The 20,067-nt window shown below is 34.8% G+C and overlaps 1 protein-coding gene across 1 annotated transcript; it reads right to left on the reverse strand.

Annotated features, from left to right (window-relative positions):
* Positions 1–3,589: 3,589 nt before the first annotated feature.
* LOC128610532 (fractalkine-like) lies at positions 3,590–16,506 on the reverse strand. The gene is made up of 13 exons (XM_053629905.1): positions 16,364–16,506; positions 15,732–15,828; positions 15,351–15,463; positions 10,263–10,289; positions 9,809–9,850; positions 9,112–9,153; positions 7,963–8,004; positions 7,264–7,326; positions 7,048–7,089; positions 5,821–5,862; positions 5,462–5,524; positions 5,246–5,287; positions 3,590–3,875 (listed from the first exon to the last, which is right to left on the reverse strand). The coding sequence occupies exons 1-13, from the start codon at positions 16,476–16,478 to the stop codon at positions 3,826–3,828; spliced, it is 780 nt and encodes a 259-aa protein (XP_053485880.1). The 5' UTR covers positions 16,479–16,506; the 3' UTR covers positions 3,590–3,825.
* Between the last annotated feature and the right edge of the window lie 3,561 nt (positions 16,507–20,067).

A 20,067-nucleotide genomic window follows, 5' to 3' on the forward strand; every position in this document is an offset into this window, starting at 1 on the left:
ACCTTTAAACTGAGGGAGCCAGGAATAACAACACAAACAGGGTTGTTCAAAAAGCTTGTGGTATATTGTGACACACAATTATATACATATAACTGTACAAAGAACCAAACCAGGTGTAACTTCAGGGCAGGCCAAAGGCAAAATAATAAACAAAAGAATTATTTTGTTAGGTAGCTAGCTTACCTAAAAGGAAAATAACAAAGAACATGCAAGTACTTCCCTAACTACCTAAGCCAAAAACAGAGACAAAAGGACCCCTCTCCAAAAAGAAATGGCAGCCACACCCCTACCGCCAGTGAACTGAGTGCAAAATATATACAGTGGTGTATAGAATAGCCAAACAGGTACAGGGACAAGCAAACTCACAGTCAAAAACCAGGCAAGAGTCAAAACCAGAACAGTCAGAATACAGAATTTTTATAGCCACAAGGGCAAACAACACAAACCAAAGACTCTCCTAACACCAGCTCACACATAACCAGCTCACACATAACCACGCTGACTCCCTCCTACCTACCCCAACCTTTAATAAAAACCTGTTTAGCCTTGCACCCCCTGTGTATGTCTGGGTGCGCCTGGCCCTGTGTACATAACACAACCTTAACACACCCTCTCGTCATGGTGCTTGCTTTGTGCACAGGATTTACCCATCATGAGATGTTTCTTGTGTGACACCTTGGTAACGAAAAATATATTTATAGACCATAAATTTACTAACCCAGCTGATATTAATTTGCACAGATAGGGGGTGTAATTACTTACGGATTTCAGCTGGTTCCTTGCTTTACCTTTCCTTGGAGAACTGATTTTTCTTAGCGTGTTCAATACTTTTTTCCTATGTCATTCCACTTTATTACACTTAACTTTATTTATGGACTTTAATGTTGTAAATTCTTTATATGGGTGGATTTCTTGAGTTAATACTGATATCTGGTGAAAATTTCATGCGAATAACCTCATTTGAAATATATTTTATTTACTGATATACATATATTTCTAAATGTTGGCATGTCCAGTATTTATTTCCCGCATTGTACATTATAGCAGCTATAAACAGTCGTTCCTCACCAGCCTCTCTTTATTCTCTCGCTTCTTGTGTTACAGAGAAAGTGTAAACTCCTCTGTCCTGAAAATGTCAGAAAACTTAAAAAATACAGCTTTACCTCTTACTGATACAAAGTGCTGACACTGGAGACTCTTTCCATAAAGTTTTTTTTATTTTTAAAGTCTCCTTACAGAAAACTTCACCATATCAACGATTATGTGGTATTTTGTAATATGGCGCGTCTGCTGTACAAGTCCCTGTAAATTAGCTGTTGCTATAGAAACAATAACGTATTAGAACGAGCATATTGATATAAACCTGTGATTTGCAGCTGGACTACTGTCAGAGCTGCTGTTGTATAAACCGAATAATAAACTTGGATAGATCCATATGTCAAAATAATGAGATTATTATGCAAAAACTAACAGTAGCATTTTGCAGTTCGCGGTTCAGAGCATTTTTATCTCCAAAATATGCTGAGCTTTGTGTTTTAATTTGCACACTAGATGGTACCAGTGAAGCATTTTCTACAGAAAAGCACCAGAGGAAACTCATTCTTTCTCTTTCTCAGTAAATAATTTATTTCCCTTTTATTCTTATAGCAATATTTCCATCTATATGTATATTTATATATCTGCCAGTCTACATGAATACATAGAAATGTTGAGGATGGGAACTTCTGCAGTAAACAATAACATGTCTCATAATACTGTGATTATTTACTGACCTTCATTCTTCTATTATTTTTACAATCTATAGCCATAGTCTTACAGTGTGTATATAGGTCTATATGTATTTGTTTGTTTTTCGTCTTATATAAATAAATTTTATTTTTAAACTTTTTTCATTAAACATTGCTATCAAAGATGTGATATCATTAATGTCTTAATGTAACTAACATTGTTTTCATTTCAATGTGAAAATGTGATTTACACTTTATTGTGATTTACACTTTAATGACTTTTACAGTTATTGGATTCTTCAGGTATGTGATGCAATACACATCTGCTCCAATTGGACCTGTGTGAAAACATTTATGCATTCATTTATCAATCATGGATTAGCACTCTGATACAATGCTTACTAAATAATTAAAGACATGAGATGCTTTTATATCTGGTATGTTAAATACCGAAGCAGTACTGAATTCTGGATTCTGATTGGTCACAAGGCATTGACCCATTTTCTATAATAGCAGCTGTGAAATTAATGCAGCTGCAAATCACAGTTTTTTAGTTTTCTTGTTAATCCGGTGAGGTGGAGCATTCACCATAAAAGTGACTGAGACGTTAGAGTGTCTACACTTTATAACAGTCAGATGTAAAGCAATAACTTTAAGTTTTCTGACATCTTCAGGAGTTTACGTTTTGCCGTTTCTTGGTAGCATGGCAAACTGTGTTTATATTTGTTTGTTTGTTTTTGTTTTTTACAAAGTTCAAGAGAGTAAAAAAAAATTGCGGCTGATGAGGAAGCAACTGTTTATAGCTGCTACACTGTAATTGAGAACGGGAACTAACTTGTTTCATGGACGTTCCACAACATTACAGTACACCTCACTATATACAGACCAAAAGAACAATAAGTTGTTCTTTAATGAATACAAAATTATAAAATACATAGGGATTAAAGCTATAGTTTTGCTGTCTGAATTATTTAGAAGTACAAAGTCAACAGACATTAAGTGAGTACATTCAAAGTAGATATATGCACTGAAAGTATATTAAATAATAAAAAAAGTATCCAAAAACTTATTTCTCCTTACTATAGACACTGTTCACCCACTATATACACTACTAATACTGTACCACTATAGATACTGTTATACTTACACTACACCACTATAGATACTGTTATACTTACACTACACCACTATAGATACTGTTATACTTACACTACACCACTATAGATACTGTTATACTTACACTACACCACTATAGACACTGTTATACTTACACTACACCACTATAGATACTGTTATACTTACACTATACCACTATAGACACTGTTATACTTACACTACACCACTATAGATACTGTTATACTTACACTACACCACTATAGATACTGTTATACTAACACTACACCACTATAGATACTGTTATGCTTACACTATACCACTATAGATACTGTTATACTAACACCACACCACTATAGATACTGTTATACTTACACTACACCACTATAGATACTGTTATACTTACGCTATACCACTATAGATACTGTTATACTTACACTACACCACTATAGATACTGTTATACTTACACTACACCACTATAGATACTATTATACTTACACTACACCACTATAGATACTGTTATACTTACACTACACCACTATAGACACTGTTATACTTACACTACACCACTATAGATACTGTTATACTTACACTACACCACTAAAGATACTGTTATACTTACACTACACCACTATAGACACTGTTATACTTACACTATACCACCACTGTAGAAAATACCATATTATAATAAAACTATTAAACTATAGACAGTGGACAGTAGGCTAATTTTTCTGTTATTTCAGTTAATGAAGTGATATGGAACTGTAATGTGGTGAAGACCTGACTGGAACTACTTTAGCTGTGCATTAACTGAAAACCAACTGCACACCTCAGAACGTCTGTCAGCCAATCAGAATCGAGAATTCAACAGCACTGTGGTGTAAGACTATAATAAACCATACTAATATGTACACTAATATAAATACTAAAATGCAGACAGAAATACTGTATAGTGTAGAGTATACAGTGTACAGTACGATTACTTCACTTACGTACCATAATGGATGCGGCAGGAGAATCTGTCTTGTCAGACTCTGGTGAAACAATAAAAGATGTTATTCATTTTCATTTTCATTTTAATTATAACAACATACACTAAAATATCAACTGTACATACTATTATATTAACACTATTCCACTACAGAAATTACTCTAATAACACTATGCACCTACAGATACTATACTAACACTGCACCACTATAGACACTGTCATACTAACACTTTAACACTTTAGATACTACACTGCTGTACTTAGGGCCGATTTATACTTCTGCAAGTGTGTATCTGTGAGCAGCTCAGGATGTCATGCAAGGATCCTCTCACAGTGAAGTCTTTATACTTCCACATTACATGGGCATGTCCACTAGGGTCAGAGTTGCATGCACCACACCAGAATTTACAGACTTACACAGGAAAGAAGAGCATAAACAAATATCCCTACTACCCTACTATACAGTGGTTGAAAAGCAGTACCCCAAAGGAGTAGTATGTCCAGATTCTCAGTATTCATAAAACAGTAGGATATACATAACCAGATGACCTTCTGCTTCAACCGTGATTCTGCAGTATGGAACCACTGGACACTGCACTATCTCATGAGGCAACGGGACCAGTGCCAGACCAGTATAGATACAGTCCGAGCATACTACATCCCCCATGTTTGCATTGTCATGTGACTCCGGTGTTGTCAATCAAGTACAGTTTAACCACAAGGAACAACATTTAATACCTATAGCACTACACTTAAAAAGAGCGGACGTGCTGCCTTCAGCCATATTTGATTCTGAAATATGTGTGTGGTATATATTGAAATATATACCACACACATATACTGATCAGTACGTACTGCATCAATGGACAGGCAGTAGGTACTGAATCGAATGTGGTACGTTCTGTCACAGTACGTGATTTCGGATGCAGCCCATGTTTCACTGTAGGAATAACAAAAAATCTTTAATAACGTTTTGGCAGAATGGATTGAAGATGATCTGAGTCAAATTTGGTGAAGATCAAATTAACCACTTAGGGTGAGTTAGAAAAAGGGTTTTCAGAACATTCTAAATGGCAGAAATATATTCAGGAGGAAACCGTCTGCATTCGACTCAGCACGAGCCAAGGAATCAAACAAAAACAAGAATTTTGTTTCTAGGCCTTACAGATCAAAAGCTATTAAAATAAACATAAGTCAATATTTGAGCAGTTGGTGGCGATAGAGGGTTTGAGATAAAGATTCCAACCTTGCTATGCTTTATGGTGAGACTGTGTCTATCTGTGTGCCAAATTTCATAACTTTCGCGCAAGCAGTTCTATGCGCTGCCATAGACTCTAACGGAAGAAGAAGAAAAAGAAGAAACTAACGGATACAACAGGTGCCTCGCACCTTCTGTGCTTGGCCCCTAATTACCTGATTCCTCTGTGTAATCCTGTTGAGCTGGAGGACTTGTAGCTAAAATAGAAAACAGCAAATCTTTACTCACAGAGATAACACATGAAACTCAACACAGGCTGAGAGGTTATAACACTACCCACTGTGCAGCATTTTTAGTTTATATACTGTAAAATATGCAGACCTGCGCGTCTACAAGTGGAGATACTGTATTTACATGATTCATTCACTTACATTCTATATCGGGTGAGGCAGTAGAAACAGGTTCGGGAGTAGAAACAGGTTCTGGTTGAAACACTATAAGATCATATTAATCTTAGTGGGTAATTTAACCCTGAAGTGTTTTCACTCGTCTGTATTCAGCATTATCAGTGCCTTTTGTATCGAACCACATCAATTTAACTAGGTTTTAAATCCATAATTAATAGCAATCATGGCATGAAGATGATTTAGATTTGCTGTGGTTTACGTCACCTACATTGTATCTTTACTGGGAATCGCTTAGAAAAAAAAAGAATAGAGATTGACACACACACACACACACACACACACACACACACATACTAAAAAGGAACAGTGACTAATTAAATTACCCGTTTCCTGTATGTAATCCTGTTGAGCTGGATGACTTGTAGCTAAAAAAGAAAACAGCAAAACTTTACATTTACTAATACTATACCACTACAGTATAGATACTACTATACTAACACTGTAGCACTGTAAATACTACTATACTAACACTGTAGCACTGTAAATACTACTATACTAACACTGTAGCACTGTAAATACTACTATACTAACACTGTAGCATTATAAATACTACTATACTAACACTGTAGCACTATAAATACTACTATACTAACACTGCAGTACTATAAATACTACTATACTAACACTGCAGTACTATAAATACTACTATACTAACACTGTAGCATTATAAATACTACTATACTAACACTGTAGCACTATAAATACTACTATACTAACACTGTAGCACTATAAATACTACTATAGTAACACTGTAGCACTATAAATACCTCTATACTAACACTGTAGCACTGTAAATACTACTATACTAACACTGCAGCACTATAAATACTACTACACTAACACTGTAGCACTATAAATACTACTATACTAACACTGTAGCACTATAAATACTACTATACTAACACTGTAGCACTATAAATACTACTATACTAACACTGTAGCACTATAAATACTACTTTACTAACACTGTAGCACTATAGATACTACTATACTAACACTGTAGCACTGTAAATACTACTATACTAACACTGTAGCACTATAGATACTACTATACTAACACTGTAGCACTGTAAATACTACTATACTAACACTGCAGTATTATAAATACTACTATACTAACACTGTAGCACTGTAAATACTACTATACTAACACTGCAGTACTATAAAATACTACTATACTAACACTGCAGTACTATAAATACTACTATACTAACACTGTAGCACTATAAATACTACTATACTAACACTGCAGTACTATAATACTACTATACTAACACTGCAGTACTATAATACTACTATACTAACACTGGAGCACTATAAACACTAGTCAATATTTGAGCAGTTAGTGGCGATAGAGGGTTTGAGATAAATATTCCAACCTTGCTATGCTTAATGGTGAGACTGTGCTCTATCTGTGTGCCAAATTTCATAACTTTCCCGCAAGCAGTTCTATGCGCTGCCATAGACTCGAGTGGAAGAAGACAAAGAAAAAGAAGAAACTAACAGATACAACAGTTGCCTCGCACCTTCTGTGCTTGGCCCCTAATTACCTGATTCCTCTGTGTAATCCTGTTGAGCCTGAGGACTTGTAGCTAAAATAGAAAACAGCAAATCTTTACTCACAGAGATAACACGTGAAACTCAACACAGGCTGTAAGGTTGTAACACTACCCACTGTGCAGCATTTTTAGTTTATATACTGTAAAATATGCAGACCTGCGTGTCTACAAGTGGAGATACTGTATTTACATGATTCATTCACTTACATTCTATATCGGGTGAGGCAGTAGAAACAGGTTCGGGAGTAGAAACAGGTTCTGGTTGAAACACTATAAGATCATATTAATCTTAGCGGGTAATTTAACCCTTATACCAACACATACTAAAACCATACAACTGTCTATACTACTATACTAACACTATACCACTATGGATTCTACTATACTAACGCGAACACTATAGATACTACAACATTAACAATACCACAATAGACATTACTTTGCTATAATAATACTATCCCACTATTTATATTATTATAAAAAATATATATAAGATAATACCACACATACTAAAGTAGGTTCTACCATAATAACACTATACAACTGTACATACTACTATGGCACTGCAGATAAAACTATAATATACTAAAACTCTAGACATTCCTATTATATACAAGGTGAATTCCCACCCAGAATAAAACGTTTGTGAAGTGTTTTCACTCGTCTGTATTCAGCATTATCAGTGCCTTTTGTATTGAACCACATCAATTTACCACTAACCATGAACCACTAGTTTTTAAATCCACAATTAATAGCAATCATGACATGAAGATGCTTTAGATATGCTGTGGTTTACGTCACCTACATTGTGTCTTTACTGGGAATCGCTTAGGAGAAAAATTAATAGAGATTGATAGACACAAAAACACACACAAATTAAAAAGTAACAGTGACAATTTAAATGACCCGTTTCCTGCATGTAATCCTGTTGAGCTGGATGACTTGTAGCTAAAATAGAAAACACCAAAACTTTACATTTACTAATACTATACCACTACAGTATAAATACTACTATACTAACACTGTAGCACTATAAATACTACTATACTAACACTGTAGCACTATAAATACTACTATACTAACACTGCAGTACTATAAATACTACTATACTAACACTGTAGCACTATAAATACTACTATACTAACACTGTAGCACTATAAATACTACTATACTAACACTGTAGCACTATAAATACTACTATACTAACACTGTAGCACTATAAATACTACTATACTAACACTGTAGCACTATAAATACTACTATACTAACACTGTAGCACTATAAATACTACTATACTAACACTGCAGTACTATAAATACTACTATACTAACACTGTAGCACTGTAAATACTACTATACTAACACTGTAGCACTGTAAATACTACTATACTAACACTGTAGCTTTATAAATACTACTATACTAACACTGTAGCACTATAAATACTACTATACTAACACTGTAGCACTATAAATACTACTATACTAACACTGTAGCACTGTAAATACTACTATACTAACACTGTAGCACTGTAAATACTACTATACTAACACTGTAGCTTTATAAATACTGCTATACTAACAATACCATAATAGTTATGGATACTCTGCCATTCTAACACTATCCCACTATTTATATTATTATAATACTTAAGATAATGCTGTATTAGATACACAAATGTAGGTTCTACCATAATAACACTATACAACTGTAGATACTACAATTCCATTGCAGATAAAACTATACTATACTAACACTCTAGACATTCCTACACAACTATAGATATTAGAGTACAATTAAGTATACTACTCTAGATACTAATATAAATATTAATATATATATATATATATATATATATATATATATATATATATATATATATATACACATATATATATATATATATATATATATATATATATATATATATATATATATATATATATACACATATATATATATATATATATATATATATATATATATATATATATATATATATATATATATATATATATATATAAACTGAAATGCTGTTTATTTGATTAATTTTCTTACGTTCTATATTGGATGAGGCAGTAGAAACTGGTTTGTCAGGGTCTGGTTGAAATGATAAAAGATCATATTAAACTTAACAAGTAATTTATAGTAACATACAAAACCATACAACTGTCTGTAGTACTATACTAACACTTTAACTTTATAGATACTATAACACTAATACTATACTACTATACCTACTACAATACAAACACTGACTTTATAAATATTACTATACTAACACTTTAACATTATAGATACTGTAACACTAATACTATACCACTATGCATACTACAATACTAATGCTGTAACTTTGTAAATACTACTATACTAACAATACCACAGTAGATATTACTCTACTATACTAACATTTTTATATACATACATGTACAGCATTAGGCAGACGCACTTATCCAGAGCAACTTACATTTATCACATTTATACCTCAGAATACTATCCCTCTATTTATATTATTATAATATTAAAGTACTAGAGATCATTCTGTATCATGTATACTAATGTAGGTACTGCTGTAATAAGACTATACAACTGTAGATACTTCTATGCCATTTCAGATCAAATATACTATACTAAAACTCTATACATTCCTATAAAACTATAGATATTAGTGTACAATAAACAATAGTACTATAGATATTTAATATAAATACTAATACACAACCAGAAATACTGTATATATGATCAATGTATTTACCATTTCTAACGGATGAGGGAGGAGGAACCGATTTGTCAGGCTCTGGATGAAACAATAAAAGATCGTATTAATCTTAACAGGTAATTTCACCCTTATACTAGCACATACTAAAATCATACAACTGTCTATACTAGTACACTAACTCTATACCGCTATGGATACAACTATACTAACACTGTAGCACTGTAAATACTTCTATAATAACAATATGACAATAGTTATGGGTACCCTGTCATTCTAACACTATCCCACTCTTTACATTATTATAATATTAAAGATAATTCTGTATGATATACACAAATGTAGATCCTACCATAATAACACTATACAACTGTAGAAACTACAATACCACTGTAGATAAAACTATACTATACCAACACTCTAGGCATTCCTACACAACTATAGATATTAGCATACAATAGACTATACTACTGTATATGATCAATTCACTTACCGTTTCTAATGGGTGAGGGAGGACAAACTGGATGAAACAGTAAAACATCATATTAAACTTAACAGGTAATTTAACCCTTATACCAACATACACTTCTGTCCTAAAGTATTGAAACAGCAAGGCCAGTTCTTTTGTTCTTGCTATACACTGAAGATATTTGTAATTTGAGATCAAAAGATGAATATGAGAAGATTGGTCAGAACTGCAGCTTTCATGACCTGATATTTACATTTACATTTTACTGCATTTGGCAGATGCCCTTAGCCAGAGCGACTTACATATATGTCATGTATACATCTGAGCAGGTGAGGGTTAAGGGCCTTGCTGAGGGGCCCAACAGTGGCAGCTTGGTGGTGCTGGGGTTTGAACTCATGACCTCCCGATCAGTGACCCAGCGTCTTAACCACCACGGAGTTCCACTCCTCACATCCAAATATGTTAAACAACTTTGAACATGGCAACCTTTTGTTTGAACCCACCCCTTTTTTTTCATGTGATCAAAAATAATGGAACATGTCACTGACAGGATTTTCTTGCTTCCCAGGTGTGAACTGTTAGATCAGTGGTTCTCAACCAGGGGGCGTGGAGATATCAGAAGGGGGGCACAAATTTTTCCAAGAAAAAAACAGACAGGGCATCACTTGGGTACTCGGTGTATTTTATTGCTTTTGAAATAGAATGTGCATTAATAAAAACCCAGTGTTCCCTCTCCCTCTGTATTTTCTTTTTGTTGGGGAGAGGCGGAGCTTAGCCTGCCTTTTATCTAGCAGGCTATACACTGCAGACCAGCGTTGCCAACTTAGAGACTTTTCAGACCCCTGTAGCGACTTTTTTTCTCGCCTACAGACAAATCTATCAACTTTTTGGGTAAACCTTTGCGACTTTCCAAATATCACCAGTACAGTCCTGCAAGCGCGAGGTCTCACTTTACGCTGCACTCACACATCTCTCTGCATCTGCTCTGTTCAGTGAGGGGCTGAGAGGCGGAGATTTAACAATGTCATGGATAACGAGACGCGCCCTTCATCCCAATTTACATCATTCACATGCGAATGTTTTTAGAACGTGAGACGAATTTAATGCAACATGTTTTACATGTAAAATAGTCCATGCTATTACAGCCTAGTTCTCTTGTTCAACATAGTTATAGTATTCCAGAAGCATTTTATATCATTCATGTGCCATACCTGTCCGTTATATAGTTTTATAAAAGTTATTTTAAAAAATCATAAAAGTTATGAAAAGTAATTAAAAAAGTAAAAAACACAAAAGCAAAAAAAATCTAGCTATCTATATATCTATCAAAAACAGACTCTCTCTCTGTATGTGTGTGTGTGTGTGTATATATATATATATATATATATATATATATATATATATATATATATATATATATATATATATATATATATATATATAAACATTATAGAAAAGGTTTAAGGGGGGCTTTATTTGCAAAATTTTGAGAACCTCTGTGTTAGATTGATTGTTTAAACAATAAATAGCTCTGAATATCTACTCTTGGTTTGAGCTCTGGGTTTCACCTGTGTAGACTGAATTTGTTATTAAAAAGGATAAACCAACATAAAGACCAGAGAACTGTCTATGGGAGGAAAGCAAGCCATTTTGAAGCTGAGAAAAGAGGGAACATATATCAGAGGCATTGTGCAAGCATTGGGCATAGCCAATGCAACAATTGGGAATGTCCTAAAAAAGAAAGAAACCACTGGTATACTACAGACCAGACATGGAACAGGTCGGCCAAGGAAAACAACAGCAGTTGATGACAGAAATATTGTGTGAGATTTAAAGAAAAGCCCAAAAACAACAGTCAGTGACATCACCAGCAACCATGTAATCCATGCTATTACAGCCTAGTTATCTTGTTCAACGTAGTTATAGTGTTCAGAAACATTTTATATCATTCATGTGCCATACCTGTCCTTAAAACTTATATAGTTTTAAAAATCATAAGTTATTAAAATTAATTAAAAAAGTAAAAAACACAAAAGCATATATATATATATATATATCGATAGATAGATAGATAGATAGATAGATAATCACTATACCTGGTCTCCTCCAATGGGGGGGGGGGGGGGGTGCCACATGATAGAAAAGGTATGGGGGGGCTTTACTTGCAAAAGTTTGAGAACCTCTGTGTTAGATTGATTGTTTAAACAATAAATAGCTCTGAATATCTACTCTTGATTTGAAACATTGTGACAGCTTTGAAGAAAAGCCCAAAAACAACAGTCAGTGACATCACCAGCACCCTCCACAGGGCAGGGTGAAGGTCTCGCTATCCAGTGTCTGAAGAAGACTTCGAGAGCAGAAAAGTAGAGGTCAAACCACAAGACGCAAACCGCTCATCTGCAGTAAGAATCAGAAAGACCAGATCGGAATTCACAAAGAAATACAGAGATGATCCACAAAAGTTCTGGAACCAAGATGAACCTCTACCAAAGTGCTGGAAAGGCCAAAGTGTGGAGAAAGAAAGGATCTGCTCACGATCCAGAACATACAAGCTCATGGTTCAAGCATAGTGTCATGGCTTGGGCTTGCATGGCTGCTTCTGGAACATTCTCACTAATCTTTACTGATGATGGAACTCATGATGGTAGCAGCAGAATGAATTCAGTCTAATCACTTCAAATTTACACACATAACGTATTTTACCTTTGTTTTTATAAATATGAACAAAAACATATGAACTCATAAACATAAACAAAGATATGTTTTTTTTAAAAAAAATGAAACTGAGAGGGAAAAAGTATTCGGACAGCACGAATAAGCAATATTAATTCTTTGTTGCAAAAACATAGTCTTTTTTAAATTCATGTAGTTAGGTATTAGTTTGTTTGTTTTACTTTTTTATTTTTTAAATGTTGCTATCAAAAATGTGAAATGAACATGAATGTCTTTGGAAATTGCTCTTGCGCATTACATATGGAATTAATTTAACAGAAAACACTGAATGTTCTCAACACAACACAGTAGATGACATTTTTATTTGTAGTAATGATTCACAGCGGCACATGTAGCATCTGAGGGCTGTTCTGAGATTGCGGAGACAAGCAGGACTGACGGTGAACCCATAGAAGTGTGCAATTGGATGGGTGGAATTGGGAATTGGGACTGGATGGCCTGGAGGTGAGACAGTTCCTGGGGCTGGCCTGCTATTATCATAGGTTTATGCCTAATTATTCGGATGTCTCCAGCCTACTGACTGATCTCACTAAAAAGAGAGCGCCAGATCCGGTCCGGTGAACAGAGCCGTTCCAGCAGGCTTTTATTCATGTAAAAGCTGCACGCTATGGCGGACCATTCTCATATTCTCCTGACTTCTCTCTCCCCCTTTGTTTTGCAGACACACACATCAGACAGATGGTCGGGGGCTGTGTTGTTCCAGGATGTGGAGGGAGAGGAGCGCCCCGTGCTGTACATCAGCCACAAGCTCTCAGTGTGAGAGAGTAAGTACAGCGTGATTGAGAAGGAGTGTCTAGCTATCAAATGGGCAGTCCTCACCCTCTGATACTATCTGTTGGGACAAGCCCACACCGTCTGTTTGAACAATGCCTGCTCCAGTGGCTCCACTGCATGAAGGATGCCACTACGCAGATAACTCATTGGTGTCTGGCACTTCAGCCATTTAAGTTCAGGGTGGTCCACAGGCCGGGGCGCAGATGGCTGTGACAGATATCCTCTCTCGGAAAGGTGGGGGGAGTCGGTGGCAGGCCAGACGGCTCCCCGGTCTGAGACGGGTGGTGGGGGTATGTGGAAGTGGGGGCATGCTCGAGCGCAGGCAGAGGTGGAGAAAGTGAGTGGTAAGGATTACACACCTGTGCGGAATTTGGCTAATGAGTGCTCTGTGTTTTAGTGAGAGGCGGCAAGGATAAAGAGGGGCCATGGGAGAGAGACAAAGAGGGGCACAGTAAAATAAAAATTTACAGAAGTTACTGGAATCAAGTTGTCTTGATGTTGGACGTTCGATATTCGCAGATATTTGCAAATTATAGGACCGTCTCTAAAGTTACATACGACATTGTTATACACGTTTCTAACTTCAATAGCATTTAAAGGGAATGACTTACAGTCATAAAACCAACTGTAAAGTATTCATGAATGTCTCAGCTATGACACACGCCTTTTAGATTTTTGATATTTAATAAAATAAACTATTCAATTATGTGTAAAATATGCCATGTATTTCACTAGCAAATGGGCTCATACACAAAATCTACCATGATATAAAGTTCAATAGCATTTGAAAGGAATGACTCTCAGTCATAAAACCTACTGTAAAGTGTTCTTATAGGTGTCAGCTATAACGCACACCTTTTAGATTTTTTTATATTTAAACCTGCAGTGCATGAACCAAAAAACCTACATCTATCCACTATCAATACTGCTATACTAACTGTATACCAGTACTTATACCATATTTCTATATTAACACTATACAACTATAGCTACTACTCTGACATCCAAACACTCTATTACTATAGATACAATAAACACTAAAAGATCACATTAATGTTCACAGGTAATTTAACCTTTATACCAACACACACTAAATCCATACAACTGTCTATACTACTGCATTAAACTGACAATATCCCAGAGTGGCTATTGCTATACTAACAGAACAATTCCTATTATTAAAAGGAATAGCATGAGAACCGTGAATCTGATCAGAAAATAAATAAATAAATAATGTTTTGTTCATCATTAATCATTTCTTAACAAGAACACTTATTATAAATAATAATAAATATTTATATATTTATATATTTTTATTTAATGGTGTGTCTTAATTCAGCAGTGTTACTCAAATTGAAACGGGCCTGTAAAAATACAACCACTTTATTTTTTAATCATTTCCTGGGTGGAAGAATAAAGCACAATTCTCATCCAGTTTCTACTGGTCTGCTGTTGATTTTGTAAATTAAATGTCGTAATATTAGCGTGATTATTTATTTATAATAAAAAGCTTTATTCCTCCTGTCCAATTACAGGAAGAGATACATAAAAAGGATGTTTATAAACTAAATATGAACTATTATTAATGGAGAGAGGATTCCCCACCTTTAGGTTCGACCCAGCTTGTAAACGAGCGGCTGTCAATTTTTTTCATGAGTTTCTGCACCCATTCATCTGTGGGATTTGCACACACACGGAGACCACGATTTACAGTAAAACTGCAGAGGAGAGAGAAGATATACATCAGTGTAAAACTGCAATAAAGACAGAAAATTAAACATTCTCATGTGTCCCAAACTTCCAAAATTATTTTTGTTATATTCTAATAAATTTCAAAAACTATCAAATGTTCTTCATGGTAATTTAAAGTTGTATTATAATAAATTTATATGATATTTTATACAACTATAAATCAATGATGTACATAGAAAAACAATAATTTTCTTCTTATTAATTATTAAATAAAATAAGGGGGTGAAAACTTACATGACTCCAGGATTTGTGCAGCGAGGGTCTATTACTTCATACGCTATAATGCGTCTTACAGGGATTGGATGTGTCTGGTAACTGAAACAGCATCGACCTGGTGCAAGTATATCCGTGTGAAAACATTAATGTATTTATTTATCAATCATGTCTTAGCACTCTGATTAAATGTTCACTAAGAAATGTTAATAAATGAGATGCTTTTTTTTATCTAGTATATTTGAAATGAATTAATTAATATATTTTTTTAGAACAGCACAGTAGTGCTATAACAGCTGCTATAACGTCATTCAACAACATTACAGATAACTATAAACGGGTTAAAAGCGAGACGTGTCGTTCGTTAATAAATAAGAAATTGCAGTTGTTGGTGCGTTGCTGTGGTATAAGAATTCCTCTTGGGGATGCACTGTTTTAGGAAAATAATCAACGTTGGGGTTGTAAACAGTAACTCCGCTTCATCACACCACCCCATCAGTCAGTGTTTTACTGTAACAGCACATCACACACTGTGGTTTATTAACGCTGGATATTTTCAACAACCTCATCATCGTTTTTAGGGACTTCAGCGACATTATAAACCAATATAATATTATGTACAGAAAACGATGTAAAAGTGAACTTTATCTTACTCAGGAACATTGTGATGGACTGAAGGTAGGCGAGAACCAGCAGAACCAGCAGGAGAGAACGACAGAACATGATGATGCAGATGAATGATGATGGTGAGGATATGAGCACACTCATATAAATGCAGGTATCACCTCAGCACTTGTCTTATGAGAAGAATGATAGAGAGTGGTTTGGGTTGAGGAGCAATGTTTATACCACAAAACGTTCCGCTTTCAGTAAGAGAGAAAAAAACAGACCTCTTCCACAGGAAATCCAGCTGTGGTTTTCAGTTACACTGAGACAGCTCTGAGCAGCGTTTAACACTTCACAGCCAAACTCTATGATACAATCTAATAAATATAAATAAGTGCAGTTTTATTGGAGTGAAACAGTAAAGAGTCCATCACACCACATCACACAATAGAGAAACAGAGTCTCTCATTTAGAAACACTGATGTATCAGGGAATAAATAAAAATATCGCTAACAAACTACCATTTAAGTAAAAATTCTAAAGGAATTTAGTTATTAGCACGGCCCGTGCTTCTTTATTCCTCTGAATGTGTTTGTAGTGTGGAGTGCTAAAGAACAATATTCCCTTTTATCTTTTAAAGTAGTTTTAATAAGAAATGAATGTCGTTCAAGTTAGAAAACTGAAAACTATTTTCATGAACAAGACTGAACATGTGAGAGAGAAAGAGTGCAGGACATTGTGCGAGAAAAAAAATATAGCAGTACAGAAAGTGCTGTTTGTGGTCAACCGAAACATGTATATATGGGGGGGTGGGGGGGGGGGGTATGGGGAGAGAGTGGTAATGCAAAGGAGATAGAGATTAACACGCCATGTAGCACATACACCAAGTAATTTGTCAAGAATTCTCTGCATTGCTCTGGGCTCAGAAGTATTGAGTGGAATGGAAATCTTGTCTTTTTTTAATAATCATTCATTGTAAAATAAAATATGTCAAACCTTTGTTCTGTTATCCAGATGTTATTTCACTCATTTGAATTTTGGATTTCTAGATTTGTACAGAATTGTAAAATTGAACTAAGGACTACAACTGGGAGTTGTATACAATTGTAAGAACAAAAACAGAGCAATATACATTCAGTTACTATATATACACAAAGATAATAAATAAATGTTATTATTTATTATAATGTTATGTGAATTAAATGTTCACTAAGAAATGTTAATAAATTAGATGCTTTTTATCTAGTATATTTGAAATTAATTAATTATTTTTTAACTAATAATAACAGCACCTGTAACAGTAGTGTTTAAAAGAGAGATGTTAATAAATTAGAAATTGCAGTTGTTGGTGCGTTGCTGTGGTATAAGAATTCCTCTTGGGGATGCACTGTTTTAGGAAAATAATCAACGTTGGGGTTGTAAACAGTAACTCCGCTTCATCACACCACCCCATCAGTCAGTGTTTTACTGTAACAGCACATCACACACTGTGGTTTATTAACGCTGGATATTTTCAACAACCTCATCATCGTTTTTAGGGACTTCAGCGACATTATAAACCAATATAATATTATGTACAGAAAACGATGTAAAAGTGAACGTCATCTTACACAGGGCCATCGTGATGGACTGAAGGTAGGAGAGAATGAGAGAACATGATGGTAATGCAGATGATGATGATGATGATGGTGAGGATATGAACACAGGCATATTAATGCAGGTATTACCTCAGTGCTCGTCTTATTAGAAGAATGGGAGAGAGTGGTAGCTGCACCTTAGGCTTTACTTCACTAAGGGTCGTTATTATTGCTGTGTCAACATTCGCTGTGAATTTTGTAGGTATGATTGTGATTGGTGTTTTTTTTTCCTTTTGTATAGTTGGTGCTGTCGTATTAGCCTGCCCTTCATACAGGAAGTCTCAGTCCTCCTATGATGATTATTGTTAATTCCTTCTTGTATTGTTTGCTTCATTCGACTAATGTCTGATGGCGTTGGTTGCTGGTTTTAAATAATTCTTGGCCAGTTTTTTAGCTTTAATAAAATCTATTTTTGTTTGGAAACCCATGCCTCTTGCCTTTTCTAAGTGGATTGTAGTTGTGCCTTAATTTGGGTTGTTTTCCTCGCTTCCTCGGGGTGGCGTAGTCATTACGAGTGAGTCACTTGCTACAGGAAGCATACCCTCTGTCGTTGTGCTAGTCTTTAGCAAACCTTTGATTTATTTTCCTGGTTTGATCTGGTTCTGTTCAGTGCTCGAACTGGGCTGGTACTCACGACATGTTCTCTCGACATGTCTCAAGATAAATAATGTTAGTGCTAGAATATCGTTATGTAATGACTACGTTTACACGCACATCAAATTCCATTGAAGGCCTATATTCGGGTTGCAGCCGTATTCCGAATACGATGTTTATATGCGTACTGGCATCGGAATACTCCTGCATACACGGTTGTTGTAATTATGCCTGAGTTACCCTTCCTAAATACCGAGCCTACAGCTAAGCATCTGTTGGCACCCACAATTCCTTGTGAACTGAGCATGCGCATATATATCTCCTTTCAGTGGATTTTCTGAATAAGGTGTTTACATGCAACAAATTTCTGATTAACAAACACACACATACATAATATAATAACAATAAAACTAATAGTATATGGTATCGCAGAGAAATTACATTATTATATTAGTATATATTGTAAAATGAATAGTTTGGCAAATGGTTGTCCCTTTGAGTAAATAAATGTATTTTTAATTTTTTTAATTTATTTTAAAAGATCTTTTATTCACTGTAGAAATTCAGAATATATTATTTATTCACACGGTTAATAAAATCATTAACTGAGCCGAGTACTTGGAAAAAGTTACAGCCCAAGAGTGTGTCAATGAATGAATGTTAAGATTTTAGCAAAGCATAAGAAGCCATTCTCCCCTGGTATTTTAAATATTAATATTATTTTTAAAGAATATTTTGTCTAGTAAGACTTTCCCATGCAATTTTTTATACGAAGAGTAACACTACAGTTTTGAAATGCTCATTTATGTATACATTTGATGCCTTATTTTGTATCATTATTAGGCATGATGTTCAGTTTAACACAAGAATATTTGTGGCTGTAACTGTGAAGTTCAAAGTCTGGATTGTCAAGGAATGTTTTTAGACTAAATACAATCAACAAAACTGTCAAACAGAAACAGTTTGGAGAAGGACCGCATACAGTACGGGTGTAACGTGGTAACGTTACCATCCCGAAGCACATCTCAGAGTGTTCTGTTCTGTTTAATGTTTGTGAAGTAAAGTTAGTTCCTGTTCTGACTTACATTATAGCAGCTATAAACAGTTCTTCCCTCACCAGCATCTCTTTATTGTCTCGCTTCTCATGTTACCGAGAAAATGTAAACTCCTCTGTTAAAAGTTACAGCTTTACCTCTTACTGATACAAAGTGCTGACACTGGAAACTCCTTACATAAAGGTTAAAAAAAAAAACAACAACAAAAAAAACATCTCCTTACAGAAAACTTCACCATATTAACGATTATGTGGTATTTTTTAATATGGAGCCGTATACAAGTCACTGTGAATGAGCTGTTTCTATAGAAACGATTATGTATTAGAATGAGCACATTTATATACCATAAACCTGTGATTTGCAGCTGGAGTACTGTCAGAGCTGCTGTTCTATAAACCGAATAATAAACTTGGATAGATCCATATGTCAAAATAATGAGATTATTATGCCAAAACTAACAGTAGC

The sequence above is a fragment of the Ictalurus furcatus genome, chromosome 7, assembly GCF_023375685.1.
Source record: "Ictalurus furcatus strain D&B chromosome 7, Billie_1.0, whole genome shotgun sequence".
Lineage (NCBI taxonomy): Eukaryota > Metazoa > Chordata > Actinopteri > Siluriformes > Ictaluridae > Ictalurus > Ictalurus furcatus.